Source organism: Lissotriton helveticus, chromosome 7 (assembly GCF_964261635.1).
Source record: "Lissotriton helveticus chromosome 7, aLisHel1.1, whole genome shotgun sequence".
NCBI lineage: Eukaryota > Metazoa > Chordata > Amphibia > Caudata > Salamandridae > Lissotriton > Lissotriton helveticus.
Genome location: NC_136068.1, coordinates 849,938,644 through 849,955,429, shown reverse-complemented (window position 1 = coordinate 849,955,429; position 16,786 = coordinate 849,938,644). Strand labels below are relative to the sequence as shown.

At 42.7% G+C, this 16,786-nt stretch overlaps 1 protein-coding gene across 1 annotated transcript in view; it reads left to right on the top strand.

The window, feature by feature from the left end:
- The window catches only part of GABRP (gamma-aminobutyric acid type A receptor subunit pi), a 102,581-nt gene that overhangs the window by 51,395 nt on the left and 34,400 nt on the right, over window positions 1–16,786 (top strand). The window contains exon 4 of the mRNA XM_078650712.1: window positions 3,856–4,073. Coding sequence (XP_078506838.1) covers window positions 3,856–4,073 — 218 coding nt within the window. The remainder of the gene's footprint in view (window positions 1–3,855; window positions 4,074–16,786) is intronic.

The following is a 16,786-nucleotide window of genomic DNA, read 5'->3' as shown; positions in this document are numbered from 1 at the left end:
TCCGAACCTGTCAGCTTCTTAACCACAGTGAAGAGTGTACGGGGACAGTTTTGGGCATGAGTCACCGTGTTGGTGATAAAGGTGGCCCGCGCCATTTTATATTGTTTATGGTAGTCTCTGAGAGCCTCTTTGTAACCTGCTTTACACGATGGGGAATAGGAGCGTCTCCATTTCCTCTCAAGCGCCTTACAACGGGACTTCATGGTTTTCAGGTTTTCTGAAAACCATGATGCAGGGGGGTGGTCAGGCAGAGAGTGCTTAGGTACCAACGGAAGAAGTTTATCTGCGGCTGTACTCAGCCACTTCGAAACCGCCATGTCTAACATAGGTAAGGGCAGGCCAGCGTCAGGTAGAGTCTCAGACAGGAGCGAGTTAAGGTCTTTGATGTTCAATTTGCCCCAGCGTCGGAAGCTCTCTTGCATGTCTCTGCTTTCAGTAGCCTTAGTCTCAGTACAAGTTAAAGAGAATTGCACCGCAAAATGATCAGACCATTCCAAAATGCATGCAGCAGAGTTACAATTATACGGAAGGTTGGAAAGGACAGGGTCCAAAAGATGCCTCGCTGTGTGCGTCGGCCCGGAGTTGCATAGCAGGATATTAAGGGCTTCCATGTCAGATAGGAAGGTTTTGCTAATACTACACAACGGGTCCTCCAGATGTAGATTCAGGTCACCAAGAATGGTAAAGTTGGCAGCTTTTAGTGAGAGAGGGGCAATAATATCTGAAAAGGACGTCGTCTGTATGTAATACCACTTAGGGTATAGACAAACAGAGGCATCCGCCTGAGTGCTCTTGTATACATTATGAACAAGGGTTTTCTGTTGGCCGATTTATCAGATCATTTTATATTTAAATACTTTTAAGTCAGGTAATTAGATTCATATTCCTTGATCTATTAGATTATTTTAAATATTTTTATTCTAAGGGATGAAATGTTATGTTATGATTGTATTGGTTTTTATTAACCGAACAGTAAATGTGATTTATCTTACTTACATGTGTCACAGTGGCATGTTAGCATGTTTCCAGGTCGCCCTGAAAACAGGAGGAATCTCCTTGAGCACAGTGCCAGTCATAATTGACCACCCCTCCAGAATCAAGAAAGGACAATCCTGGCCCTGACACCCATAGTAGGGAAATGTTTCCTAGTTTCCAACAGTGGCTTGTCTGTTTCAAAACCATGAATGGAGCTGGTCTAGCCATTGACCTTTGTTCTGTCTTAATATCATTTAAAAAATATTGTGGGTTGTACATTTCATTGCTAAAATATGTGATGTCTAGAATATTGTGGGGCGTAATACAAGTAAAAATATTGTTTTAAACATTCTTAAAAATATCTAGGGTATTTAATAGTTTTTTTATATAATTGCGTAAATTATATTTTTGTATTTTTCATTAGTTTAAAACCCTTTCATAAATTGTTAAAAAAGATATATATTTTTTTTTTGCTGGGTGTTTAGTTTGTAGGGGAGCAAGACTGGGAGTATGTATATTCGAATTTATAATTGCTTAGTTTATTTTAATTAATTATTTGACTATTACATCTGCATATTTTTACAGTTTGTGTGGATGTAAAATCTTGTGAATATTTGTTTGCTTTGACAATTTGTAAAACATAATTATTTGTGTTGATTTATGTTTTTGATGTTTTATAAATTATAATATGTATTAGTATTTATTTTGTTGGGGTGTTATGGTTATTGTAGGGAAGTAGGGGTGGAAGTATTGATAAATATATTTTCATTAATTTTATAATTAATGTACTATTTATTATTTGGTGAAATTGTTTCTTAACTTTGTGAACTTTGGGGCTTATTTACAAGTCCCTTGCGCCGCCGGCGCGTCACTTTTAATGACGCACCGGCAGCGCAATGGGCTTCCCCATAGTTACAACGCCATGTAAAGTCACCCTGCGTGACTTTTTATGGCCTTGTAAATAGGCTTCCCTTTCACACATAACTCTGCGTGAAAGGGGCATTCCATGGGTGTTGCTGTGGGTGTTCCCACGCAACATCCATGGAAGGTGACGCATTCCCAGATTTACAACATTTTTTAAACCTAGGAATGCGTCTGAATCCTATGCCTTGCTAGGGGAGGCATAAGGAGACGCAATGAGGAGAAATACTTTTATTTCTCCTTGTTTTTTCCTCTTTCCATGCGTGCTGCATTCTGCAGCACGCATAGAAAAAGGAAAATGCCTTTAATTATTGTTTTTGTGCAAGAAGGTGTACCTTCCAGCACAAAAACAATTATCCCCTCAGTGCAGGCACCCATTCAAAATGACACAAGGGTGTCTGTGCTGGCGCACGGCTGCTGTTTATGCTCATGGGGAGAATTCCTGCCTCTATATTTTGAAGCACAGCAGCGCAGCAGGAAGGATTGCTGCACTGCCTTGCGTCAAAATATTGTAAATAAGGTTGTATGTCTTTTAATATTTTATATTACATTTATATATTTTATTATTTGGTCACAATGTTTTATTAATAGATATTTTATTTAAGTAGCATTTTCAACTTAAATGCATATTTTTATGTTTCTTATAGTTTTTTCAAATTTTTACTTATTCCGTTTAAAAAATATTTTGTGCATTGATATTTATTTTTACATCATTTCTTTTAGTTGTGAATGTAAATGTTTTGTTATTATTATTACTAGCAATAATAATACTAATACTTAATAACAATAATAATGTATTATTAGCATGATTTATTATTAATATTGTCAAGATTTACCATTATTATCATCACCGTTATTATTGTTGCAATCCTTATTGTTATAATTATTATTATAATCTAATGTAATTATTATGTCTTTGATATGATTTGAATATCATTTTTTATGTTTAGAGTGTTGGGTTTTTTTGTAGCCTATTCTTTATAATTTAGGATTTTGATTAGTAGATGTGACTTTTTAAAAATGCTTCTGTCTTTTAATACTGCTGGTTACATTGGATTGGAAATAATATTTTCTGTCCAAAGTCCAATACTTTTCTTACTGTTGCTTAGGTTGGAGTGGGACTCATAATGTTGACCCCTCCAAAGTCTAGCACTTTGCCTACATTTGTTCAGTTTGGAGTAGAATTATATATTGACCCCTCAAAAGACCAATGCTACCCCTACTGTTGTTCATCAAGTAATCGAGTTCTACACCATGTAAAACCAGCTCTGGGGTATTTATTTATATCTTTTACATGAATCACCCCGACCGGGGTATCTCCGCACTTGACAGCCTTAGACAACCAAAAAGGGAAGATCAGTAATTTTTATTTATATCTTTTATAAAGCGCCTGAATCTCCCCGACCGGGGTATCTCCATGCTGGACATATGTTATTACCATAAGCCAGTCGTTTTAAGCGATTTATAAGCATCAGATAAGAATAAATACTTTGAAGGTCTTGTGTAGGCAGCCACATCAGAGGGCTGAAATAATCATCTCAGGTACAGGATTTGTCAGGGTAGCCAGTAGAACGCAAATGACTACACCTTAGATGCCTTTCTAATATTTAATATCACAAAGCAATTACTGTTTTGTTAACACCCATTTCCTAATGACTAAAGCAGCAGGACATGGAACTGTAGTGTCACAACCACAGAGGGCACACAAGGTCATGCTTCTAGCATATACCTTATAGAGTCAATCAAAGATAAATTATCCTATACAAAAACATCCAGTGTGAACTGGTGTTTTCTTGCTTATTTTCTACATAGTCTTGATCTTTCAAAATTTTGTTTATTCTGAATTCTCTACAATCCAATGTCTAAGAAAATGTAGTTTCAAAGGCACCATCAGTAGAAACTGATAACTTTATATTGCCTATTCTTGTCTCACATGGCACACCTCTCTTATTTGAAAAGGATTACACAGCTACCATATTTCTACGCCAGCGATGGACCGATGAACGTCTGGTTTTTGAAGGCAATAAGAGTTATAGTTTGGATGCCCGGTTGGTTCAGTTGCTGTGGGTGCCAGACACATACATTGTGGACTCCAAGAAGTCTTTCCTTCATGACATCACAGTGGAGAATCGTCTTATCAGACTGTTCGCAAATGGCACTGTTCTGTATGCCATCAGGTAAATATCTCAATGACGACAGCATTAATAGGCGTATAAATGGCATGTGAAATCTGGTGTACTGTTGTTGAACCATATGTAACTTCCACCCCATATTTGTTTTAACATGGTTGATAATATTAACCTACTGCAATTTGTTCTGCATTTCTTTTCCTAGAGCCCCATTGCTCACCCAAAAAGACTTCTGTAAATGTATAATATGAATGGTAAACCAGTAGTGAATTTCCAAGCTCACATATAGTCTGCTTTTGGGGTCCCTCCATTAGCAACACCACACTGCCTGAATGCCGAGGCCACCAGGAGCCGGCAGCGCTAGCGGTCTTCCGACCACCATATCACAAGTTTACCACTGTGCCCGCAGTGTGACGGTGGAGATTTTGCAGTACTGTTGATTATTTTTCCATATGTATGGATGCCTTTGTGAGCATCTTGACTGCATATGTTATCGAATGCACACATGTGCATGATACATTTAGAAAAATACCACCTACCCATTGCCGGAGTCTTGCCCATATGTTGGCAGTCCAGTCAGTGGGTATGTGGTACAAAAAGGACTCACCGGTACATTGCCACAAACAGGGTCATAATCCTCTGGGTGAAGATGCTGCTGTGAAGGGGGCCGGGAGTAAGGGATCCAGGTCGAACTCCGACGGAAATAACAAAAAAGGGTAAGTATGCACCCCAAATCCTTTGTTTCCACTGGCTTGAAGCTGGCAGTCTCACCACCATGGTCGCTATTGCAAACAATGGGGTAACCCAAAATAGTCAAGGACCTGGGTGCAATGCGATACAAAAAACAATGTTCCTAGACCATAAATTTGTGATGGGATAAATCCCTACTGAGTGATGTCATTCCATAGTTGTGAGCTTTTAAAGAACAATATTGTAGCTCAGGGTATTCAATACATTACTTATTCTAAACCAAGGAGATGTGCAACAAACCATATTCTCAATCACCATGTATTTATTTCCATGACAATTAGTAAAATCAACAGTGTAATTTGGCGAGTTTTTTATAGGCCGTTTAAATAAGGGAGGTTGCTCAGGAGGGAACGTGCATATAGCAAGGGTGCTCAAGGGTGAGTGGTGAGGCGGGGGAGGGGTATATTCAGAATAGTGACATAGAGAGGCTAGACATATTTAAATACATGGACTGGTTATCAATCATCGTCCGACCTGGCCACGCTTTTCAATATACAATCTAAGTCATACAGTTTCTAAATTCAACTAGACATTCATTCTAGTATGGCAGATGAGGGGAAAAAGATTTCGTGGTCCAAGCTGAAATAAGGGGGGGGGGGGCTCACAACAATGGAATGAAATCACTCAGTAGGGATTTATCCCATCACAAATTTATGTTCTAGGACAATTGTTTTCTGTATCACAACCTTGGTCAGCTCATGGAAAAGCCAACTCATAATACGGATGGCGGTGAAACTCCCCTTTACCACCGTATGGCAGCTGCTAGTCCCCTTTACCACCGTATGGCAGCTGCTAGTTCCTGACCGTGGCTCCGGTGGTCTGCGGCGGGCTGCCCATGTCAGTGGTTTAGCCACGGTCCTTGCAATAGCAATCCGCACATCTCGTTCGGACTGGGGGTACCACGGTTCATGTCCCCGCCAAACTCGTTATAAGGCCCTGAGACATAAATATAGACCAATGTCAATAATGGCTAATGAGATCCATAAAATAAGTTGACATGTAGTGTTTTCTTCCATACTTTATTAATAAAATATAAACTTAATGAATTGAACCTATTACTAACAGGAATGTCTTTCATCAAGTGGCTCTAGCTGACATTAGCCAGACAAAGAAAGAGAAACTTAAGTTGTCCATGATGTCACTCAGAACCTTTTAAGGTGGAAATCATTCTCATTATTCACGGTTTAGCAGTCTAAAATGTGTATGTTATATATGGCCTCCAAAATTATCTGCCTCTGCTTCCAACATATAAACCAGCAGAGGAGTAACAGAGGAGTCATACATAACATGGCTGATACTCCAATTGCTAAAAACGTGTCCTCTTTGCCACCCACTCCCACAACCCTCGATACAGATCCTTTACCATACCCCAAACAAAAAATAAAATACCTAGCCCTCATGCCCCATACCTTTCTCACCCTTAGATGATAACACTCCATCACCCAAATCCAAACTGTGAAAAGACATACTTGGCCTCCTACCACTGTTCACACTCTGTGCCTTACCCCTCCCTCTGTACCCAAATGTTCTGGCTTTACACTGACAGCAGTTTTGTAGGAGACGCGGGGAAGCAGAGTCTGCTTTCTCCTGCGAGTTCTGGTCTGTAGAGCTCCGTGCTATCAGGAAGACCAGAAGGAGGCAGATGCAACTACCACCCAACATTCTCCCGCCACTTTTAGGTCTCATGGTTATAGAACAAAGGGAGGGGAGCATTTCCCCTGGTAACATCATAACAGTCGGTAACCATGTTTGTTACACCCTGTTGTTACATCACTGTAGTAAATAATTGGATTTCAATCCAGTTGCTCATCATGATAGAGGCGTCCAATCAGTGGCGTAATGAAAGTTGTAGGGGCCCCCTGGCGTGAGTACAGTGCAGAGGGGTCCCCCTGCAGCCCCTGGGCCCCCCGCACTGCGGGGGATGCGGGGGCCTGTGTTACGCCCCTGCTTCCAATGAAAGCCTATATAAAACATAGGTAAATGGAAATGCTGTTCACACTATGCTAAGGACTGAGCTGTTCCATGGACCATTGTTGGACATTCTAGGTTACGCTGTTGCTTTCACACTGTAGCAGTAAGCAATTCAATCAATATTTTTATTTCACAATAGCACCTACATATTGCTTTTAATTTCATTACGTTTTAAACAATAATTAACAAATATTTTAAATAGTTAATTCAGTGTAGCATTTGTAATGTAAATATATATATTACAAAAACATTGTGTTAGGAGGCGTGCAATGAAGTTTAAGATTGACAAACATCGACTCAGTCAATAGGTTTTTCTTTTGTATATTGCATGCATTGAGACAAGGATTGAGACACCCAATTTTCAGAGGAAACTGCAACTTTAGACATACATGGATGTAGATTAGCACAGCTACAGCCACCCTAGCACATAAAGACCAACATAGACACCCATGGTCACAGAGGAAAATAAATCTAGGCCCGGTAGACTTAGAAAGCACAAACAATGAATGCAAAAATCACGAAGACTAACTAATATATGTGAACACATCCATACATTATGGACTGATGTTAAAACAAGGAAACAGGCTTATTTTTTTTGTTTTACTGCCCACAAAGGATTTAGTGTTTCCTTTGCTGATATGTTTGCTACAGATTGTAGCAATTATAAAATGTAGTTAAGTTGTTCTCGGTTTTCGGAGCCATCATGACCTGAGGACATTGCCGGCGTGAGCTCCTCGCCGACCGCGAATCCCCAGCCATCAGCGACCACTGCAAGCGTCCCGCTCCACTCTGGGAAATGCCCCTGAGTGGTTAGGGCCTCATCACAACCTGTGAGTGCATCCCCCCGGGATGGGTTAGGGAAGCAGAGGGCCAGCAGCCGAGGATGGAGAGCACCTTTACTGGCAGCATAAAATGGTGGTCCTGCATCTTTCACAGGGAACGCCCTTCTACTTCACTTGGCCGGCCGAGACGGTGCTTCTGGGCATCGAGGAGGACTGGCGAGCCTTGGGGTCATGAGGAGAAACGGGGTGCCAAGGGTCAAGATCACCATGCTTTGTGATGCCGGGGACAGATCAGGCATTCAGCATGCATTAGACCAGATTGCGACCTCGTGGGATTAGTGAGAGATGCAAGTGCATTGAATCTGCCCCTGAGCGGGGAACAAACTAGAAGTATGGCTGCCACATGCACGAAAATGTGAGTTCTCCTGTGGGGGAGGGCCTGCATTACTGTGGATTTCAGTTTATGGGAGCCCTGGAGACCACCCAGCTGCTCCTCTGGGTACCACACACAGGGCTGGACTAGTGCTAAGCCTGAAGCCCTCTTGTGATAATTGGGGATATTACAGATTGTCAGCCCCGTTATTTGTACATTGCTGGTGGGGGATGCTTGGAATGACCCCTGAGAAGGGAAAGCTCTGCACCCTCCCCCCCCAGAGATTAAACTAATGTTTACCACTGTGGGGGATGCAGGTGCTTTTACTTGTGTGCAGGCAGGGGCCGGACAGGTCCCTGGTACTGATCCTTTGTGCTCTGCTGATGCCATCTTACTTGGGGCCTGATGGTTATGGTGCCAGGTCCGCTGCTACTCCCTAGAACCCTGGAATCCGGACTTGTGGCCAGCTCTGCAGTGGCATGAGGTTCTGCCCGGTCGCTACTGAGACACTATAGGGGGTCTACACTGCACTGGGCCTCTGCTGAGTGGTGTTGCTTGGCTGGTCTTTCGTCTTGTGCCCAGATTCTGCGATCCTGACTGTACTGTTGGGGCTATCATCGGGAGCACTCGGGCGCTAAGTAGGATACATCTCTGAGCACCCTCCAGGAGTGGATTAAGCAGGGCACCAGTAGTGGTAACATGTCATCATCAACAGTAAATTTGAGAAGCTTCTGACTGCGATTGATGATTTTGGGGATAGACTGGAGGGTAAGATTGACTCCATTGCATTGGATCTTGGCCTTATCCGAGAGGACTCCCGGGAGGTGGCTGAGAGGGTTAATGCCCTGGAGAGCACAGTGCTGTCCTTGGTGATGACTGTTCAGTCCACTGATCACCGTCTTACAGGGCTGGAGGCCCAAAGGAAGCACCTGACTACCCGGCTTAACGACCAGGATGGGCGGGCCCAGCAGAATAATGTACGTTTTGTGGGACATGCGGAATGAGTTGAAGGTGACTCAATGCTGGCGTTCCTGGAAGATTGGCTGCAGGAATGATGGCCACAGAGAGTCTTGGAGTGGGCTCATTGTGTACCGCTGTAGTCATCCTGGGGCCCAACCTTGCCTAGGAGTTGCCTGACTCCTGCATTTTTGTTACAGAGATTACTTGTTACAGCCGAATGGGCTCATGGCCCCTTTGCAGTAGAAAATGCCAGTGTCTCCTTGTAACCTGACTTCACCCTGAAGTTTCAGAGCCAGAGGATGTCACAGTTAAGAAAATGCTGTGTGAACTGGGTTTACTCCATTCCTTGCTGTTCCCAGCCCGGCTTAGCATACAAATGGAGGATTAGGTGCACTTCTTCACAGATACGACTGGCTTGAGTTATACGATAAGCGCACTGTACGAGCAGAACCTCCAGAATGTCAGCAGACTCCATGCACCCAACATAGCAGATCCTGGTATAGAGAAGCATATCGACCCACCAGGTCCCAGGTGGCACTGGAGCAGAAGAGTGGTAACATTCCGCCACTAGAGGTCAGAATGTTCTAACAAATAAAACAAATCCCTCACTGAGCCAGAGAAGATAGAAATCACCTCGTGGTCCATGAGGTCTTTGTTCACAGCAACAGCTGTGAACAACATTAGAATATTTGAGCTCCGGGATTCTCCCGTCCACTAGAGGCCGGGAGCTATCCATTGTTGTCAATTAAGCTCCCAGCATTCCAATGTTCTAATAAAAGTTAGCAGCACAAATGTGGAACTTTCTATTTCTTATCAAAAATGTTTTTAGGAGTAACAATTAAAAACATATTTTACCTCATTTAATGAAGTAAACAAAACTCTCATCCACGAAGTGATGTCAAATACAGTACAAGTATTCTAAAGTCATTTTCTTACATCTTTAACTGTAAGAAAATAACCTATATTTTGTCTTGGTTTATATAGAAAAACCACAAGAGTGTTAGGTTTTGCCTACTAGACAGTGCATGTGCTGTCTGTTGAGAGGCATATTGTGGCTTACCAAGACCATAGAGAAGCTTAGAGCATGCCTATTGCTTACCATTGGTTGTCTTTCATTGTCACTCTCATGTGCCATCTTCTTATTGTTAGAAGAACAAGGGGAGCTTGGCCCTAAGAGGACAAGTGGGAAGGCTGGGCCTAATGTATACGTAATCAAACAAGAGTGCCTCCCACTACTCAATCACAGCCAAAAAATCAAGGCAAGTTGAAGACGCTATTTGTCGTTTTCAACCAGGTACTTTTATTTATACCAGTTATTTTTTAAGTTTATACCATGTTTGTCGAACACAACATATGATAGGCAGAAAAGACCTGTACATATCATAAATATTGAACAAAGTTAGGTTATTCAATGCAACATAATATCAAAATTAAATGTGGTCCTAAATGTGGTCACAACTGTACAAAAATCAATGTGAAACAGACAAAAACAATGAACATATATTACCAATACATGGTGCAACACATTTTTACATACGTAGAAGGTTTGATTAAAGCAAAGAAAGTGAAATGCAAAGAAAGGAAGAATTAGGAAAAGGAGCGCAAAAGTCAATTCGAAACTCTTTTTAAGCAATGGCTTAAAATTAGATTGTCCTTTTCTAATTGGCCGACGCGTTTCGAATCCAGGAATTAACTGTCCGGATTCTCCTCAGGGCATAGTTAATCTGTCTGTAGATTTACAAAAGGGAAAAAGTTTCAGTGTCATGAATAAGCAAAGAGGCAAGACTCCTTATGTTGTGACAATCAGCTAGCACCTACCGCTTTTTAACGAAGTTAATTCAGCGGGAGGATTTGTCAGTGCAGACTGGAGGTTGAGTCCAAAAATTGGAACGCCTAAAATCAAAGTGAGTGGGCATTAGCACAAAAAGTGAACAATTGGATGTTGGCGCATACGGACAATTAAAAATTGAGCGTACCGTCATTAATTTCAAAGCTGGAGGGGACGGCTGTCTTTTGCGGAAAGAGGGGCTCAGCGGCGTGTTCACAATGACTGGAAGGCCCGTGGCGCTGTGTGTGAAAAAATGCATATATCGGTATTTGGAACCTGGGGTCTGGGTCTGAAACCAGTTTAGTTCCGACGTGCGGAAATCATGCCTTTTAGATTTTTCAGGGATTGGTCCAGGGGGATCCTGGTGCCTGGAAGGATTTCGGCGTGTCAAAAAGGATTTAGACGGGCTCCGTCTCCGCTGAGGGAAAACGGGAGTATTGTTAGTATGGTTCTGGCGTTTCCCTTATGCAGCGCGCTGGTCAGCGGCACTTCGCCGCAAGAGCATCGCTTACCTCGGTGTGGCTCGGATAACCGCTCACAACATTCTGCCTGGTCTCCCAAGATGGATGCTGTCACGGTTGCTATGACAATAAGTCATTAAAAGTTCGCTAGAATTATGGGATTTGTAGTTTGTGCTCAGTCTCACTAAATCATTAAAAGTTCGCTTTGAATTATGGGATTTGTAGTTTGTGCTAATGTCTCATGTTTGAGTGGGTGGTGGCCCATATTTGTGGTTAAAAACGAGGAAGTACTGAGACGCGACCGGAGCGGTCGTCAGGAACCAAGACAATATTGGATCAGAGTCTGGCGACTTCAGATAAGCTGTTGAGGCCCCTCTGTACACAGTTGAATTTCATTATTAGATACGCTTCTGTTTTCAGAAGCATTCTGTCTACATCCACGTTGCTCTGTGAAGGACGCAATGTGTACAAGACCGTCCATTTAAGTTGATTTGCATCATGGCTGGCATTTATAAAATGTTCAACCATGGGGGCAGTCATAATTTTATTCTTGATCCTGGACCGGTGTTGGCAAATGTGTGTGTTAACTTGTTGTGTGGTTTTGCCAATATAGATTTGGTCACAGGGACACTGGACCAGGTAAACGACATTCTTGGTCTTACAATTTGAAAAGTCTGAGTGTTTCCATCTGGTAGTCCCATGTAGGAACTCATCGCCCTCGATAGTGTTTGGGCATACAACACAGGTGCCACACTTGTGGTGCCCCGTAATTGGTTTAAGGTTCCACTGACTCAACAGGTCACTTTTCTTTTTGGGTAAAGTCACGTCCGCCCTCATGATGTGTTGTCCTACATTTTGATTCCTCTTGTAGGCAAACAAAGGATTTGATAATGGGCAGTCTAAATTCGCCAATAGGTGCCAATTGCTCAGCACTGTTTTTCTCAATCTGTGAGTGTCTGGTCCGAAGGTGGTGACACAGACCAATCTTTCAAGCTTAGGTTTGGGCCGTACTTGCAGCAGAGTTTCACGGGGGGTGAAACGTGCTCTTGTTAGTGAATGCTTTAACAATTTTTTGGGGTACCCCCTCTCCTGCATTTCTTGGCAAAACGTCTCAGCATGAGACGTGAAGTCTCTCAGGTTCGAACAGTTCCTCCTAATACGCAATAATTGCCCATATGGAAGATTAGATTTCAGATTCCTGGGATGAGCACTCTTATGGTGCAAGATGGTATTCCTGTCTGTATCCTTCTTATGGAGGGAAGATTTTAGAACACCATTGATGTTTATGATTTCAACGTCAAGGAAGGTCATCCTTTCATTGCTTTGTGCCATCGAAAATTTAATATCAATATGCCGGTTATTAAGCCAGTCATGGAAAGCTACCAGGTCTGTCTGGCTCCCCTGCCACAGGAGCCAGACGTCATCTATGTAGCGGAACCATTGTAGAATGTGTTGTTTGAAGGGATTGTTGCTGTCAACGAACATCTGTTCGTACTGCGCCATGTAAAGTACGGCCATTTCTGGGGCATAAGGGCACCCCATCGCGGTGCCCTTGACCTGCATGAAGAACTCCCCATTAAATGAAAAGTAATTCTTTTTTAATGCAATTTCGGCCAATCTTAGAATGAAAGCAGTGGGTACTTGGTGGGGCCTCTCTCTCTGGTTTAGATAAATTTCCATCACCTCTAGCGCTTCTTCTTGCGGAATCTGCGTATAGAGGGAGGTTTCAAAAAGAAATCCACGTACTGCGACAGAGGCTCAAGACACGAGTCACACCCAGACACGATTGGGCGTCCTGGGGGATCTTGAAGGCTCTTGTGGATTTTTGGCAAGAGATAAAGCACTGGAGTTCTCGGGTGTTTCCTTAGTAAATACAAAAAACAACAAGTGATGGACTGAATGTGGATCAATGTCACACACTCCCCCAGTCAAAAGATCTGGGCCCAAATCCATCGTTTTTTTGCACTCCACACCACCCTGGGTCAGATAATGGCTTTATGCAAATCAGCTCTGACCCTGTTGCCCCATGCTCTTTTTTGCCCAAAAAAACACCGTCCACACCATTCTGTAATGTGTCTGCAATTAGTCTTTGGATGTCTTTGACTGGGTCTTCTTTGAGGTGTCTGTACCAGGTTGCGTTGTTTACCTGTTTATTGCCTTCTGCTAAATATTTTTCACGGGCCCACACCACCTCCGCCCCGCCAGTACGTGGATTTCTTTTTGAAACCTTTTTTGAAAACGGTCAAATCGTATTTACGCGATACGACTGATTTCCTCAACAAAGTTGAAGACACAGTGTTCAACCCTGAGACCCAACTGCTAGTCACAATGGATGTAACCTCCCTCTATACGTGGGGTGCCCTTATGCCCCAGAAATGGCCGTACTTTACATGGCGCAGTACGAACAGATGTTCGTTGACAGCAACAATCCCTTCAAACAACACATTCTACAATGGTTCCGCTACATAGATGACGTCTGGCTCCTGTGGCAGGGGAGCCAGACAGACCTGGTAGCTTTCCATGACTGGCTTAATAACCGGCATATTGATATTAAATTTTCGATGGCACAAAGCAATGAAAGGATGACCTTCCTTGACGTTGAAATCATAAACATCAATGGTGTTCTAAAATCTTCCCTCCATAAGAAGGATACAGACAGGAATACCATCTTGCACCATAAGAGTGCTCATCCCAGGAATCTGAAATCTAATCTTCCATATGGGCAATTATTGCGTATTAGGAGGAACTGTTCGAACCTGAGAGACTTCACGTCTCATGCTGAGACGTTTTGCCAAAGAAATGCAGGAGAGGGGGTACCCCAAAAAATTGTTAAAGCATTCACTAACAAGAGCACGTTTCACCCCCCGTGAAACTCTGCTGCAAGTACGGCCCAAACCTAAGCTTGAAAGATTGGTCTGTGTCACCACCTTCGGACCAGACACTCACAGATTGAGAAAAACAGTGCTGAGCAATTGGCACCTATTGGCGAATTTAGACTGCCCATTATCAAATCCTTTGTTTGCCTACAAGAGGAATCAAAATGTAGGACAACACATCATGAGGGCGGACGTGACTTTACCCAAAAAGAAAAGTGACCTGTTGAGTCAGTGGAACCTTAAACCAATTACGGGGCACCACAAGTGTGGCACCTGTGTTGTATGCCCAAACACTATCGAGGGCGATGAGTTCCTACATGGGACTACCAGATGGAAACACTCAGACTTTTCAAATTGTAAGACCAAGAATGTCGTTTACCTGGTCCAGTGTCCCTGTGACCAAATCTATATTGGCAAAACCACACAACAAGTTAACACACGCATTTGCCAACACCGGTCCAGGATCAAGAATAAAATTATGACTGCCCCCATGGTTGAACATTTTATAAATGCCAGCCATGATGCAAATCAACTTAAATGGACGGTCTTGTACACATTGCGTCCGTCACAGAGCAACGTGGATGTAGACAGAATGCTTCTGAAAACAGAAGCGTATCTAATAATGAAATTCAACTGTGTACAGAGGGGCCTCAACAGCTTATCTGAAGTCGCCAGACTCTGATCCAATATTGTCTTGGTTCCTGACGACCGCTCCGGTCGCGTCTCAGTACTTCCTCGTTTTTAACCACAAATATGGCCACCACCCACTCAAACATGAGACATTAGCACAAACTACAAATCCCATAATTCAAAGCGAACTTTTAATGATTTAGTGAGACTGAGCACAAACTACAAATCCCATAATTCTAGCGAACTTTTAATGACTTATTGTCATAGCAACCGTGACAGCATCCATCTTTGGAGACCAGGCAGAATGTTGTGAGCGGTTATCCGAGCCACACCGAGGTAAGCGATGCTCTTGCGGCGAAGTGCCGCTGACCAGCGCGCTGCATAAGGGAAACGCCAGAACCATACTAACAATACTCCCGTTTTCCCTCAGCGGAGACGGAGCCCGTCTAAATCCTTTTTGACACGCCGAAATCCTTCCAGGCACCAGGATCCCCCTGGACCAATCCCTGAAAAATCTAAAAGGTATGATTTCCGCACGTCGGAACTAAACTGGTTTCAGACCCAGACCCCAGGTTCCAAATACCGATATATGCATTTTTTCACACACAGCGCCACGGGCCTTCCAGTCATTGTGAACACGCCGCTGAGCCCCTCTTTCCGCAAAAGACAGCCGTCCCCTCCAGCTTTGAAATTAATGACGGTACGCTCAATTTTTAATTGTCCGTATGCGCCAACATCCAATTGTTCACTTTTTGTGCTAATGCCCACTCACTTTGATTTTAGGCGTTCCAATTTTTGGACTCAACCTCCAGTCTGCACTGACAAATCCTCCCGCTGAATTAACTTCGTTAAAAAGCGGTAGGTGTTAGCTGATTGTCACAACATAAGGAGTCTTGCCTCTTTGCTTATTCATGACACTGAAACTTTTTCCCTTTTGTAAATCTACAGACAGATTAACTATGCCCTGAGGAGAATCCGGACAGTTAATTCCTGGATTCGAAACGCGTCGGCCAATTAGAAAAGGACAATCTAATTTTAAGCCATTGCTTAAAAAGAGTTTCGAATTGACTTTTGCGCTCCTTTTCCTAATTCTTCCTTTCTTTGCATTTCACTTTCTTTGCTTTAATCAAACCTTCTACGTATGTAAAAATGTGTTGCACCATGTATTGGTAATATATGTTCATTGTTTTTGTCTGTTTCACATTGATTTTTGTACAGTTGTGACCACATTTAGGACCACATTTAATTTTGATATTATGTTGCATTGAATAACCTAACTTTGTTCAATATTTATGATATGTACAGGTCTTTTCTGCCTATCATATGTTGTGTTCGACAAACATGGTATAAACTTAAAAAATAACTGGTATAAATAAAAGTACCTGGTTGAAAACGACAAATAGCGTCTTCAACTTGCCTTGATTTTTTGGCTGTGATTGAGTAGTGGGAGGCACTCTTGTTTGATTACGTATCTTCTTATTGTTGTCCCAGATTATCAATCATGTTATGTCCCTGAGAAGGAGCACTGCCTCTTTATAATCTATTTGAAACGCTGGCATCACTGTTTGCTTTTGAAGCACGTTTTCCTTTATGTGAAGCACTCCATTAAAGTGTGTGTTTTTGAGCCATCTCCATCATATACATCTCTCCCTCTGCACTCTGTGTTGCTGTCTGTTGCCCAACTGCTGTTCCCCATTCCCTACCTATTGCGCTTAGTCATGTGCTTCTCACCATTGATTTCCCTCTTTCGTGCACTGCAGTGTTGCTTTCCCAACACCCTCCATGTTGCTTTCGCTCCAGCCTTCCCCCAGTTGCTTTCACGTCCCCTCCAGGCCTCAGATTGATTTCACATTCCCTCGCTTAATTCAACGTTCTCCCACGGTCCCTGTGTTGCTTCGCAATTCTCCACCCACCGGCCACTGTATTGCTTCCGTGCCCCCACCTATACACTTTAAAAAATAAATATTTTTGCAAGTTTTTTTCGTTTTAGTTACCAATCCAACTCAGATTGGTAACTAAAAAGAAAAAAAACAACCATGTAATTTTGTAGGTGAACGCATGCATGCCTACAAATTGGTATGGGCATCCGCGTTTGTTTTTGTTTTTAACTGTAATCAAGCTGCACAACAT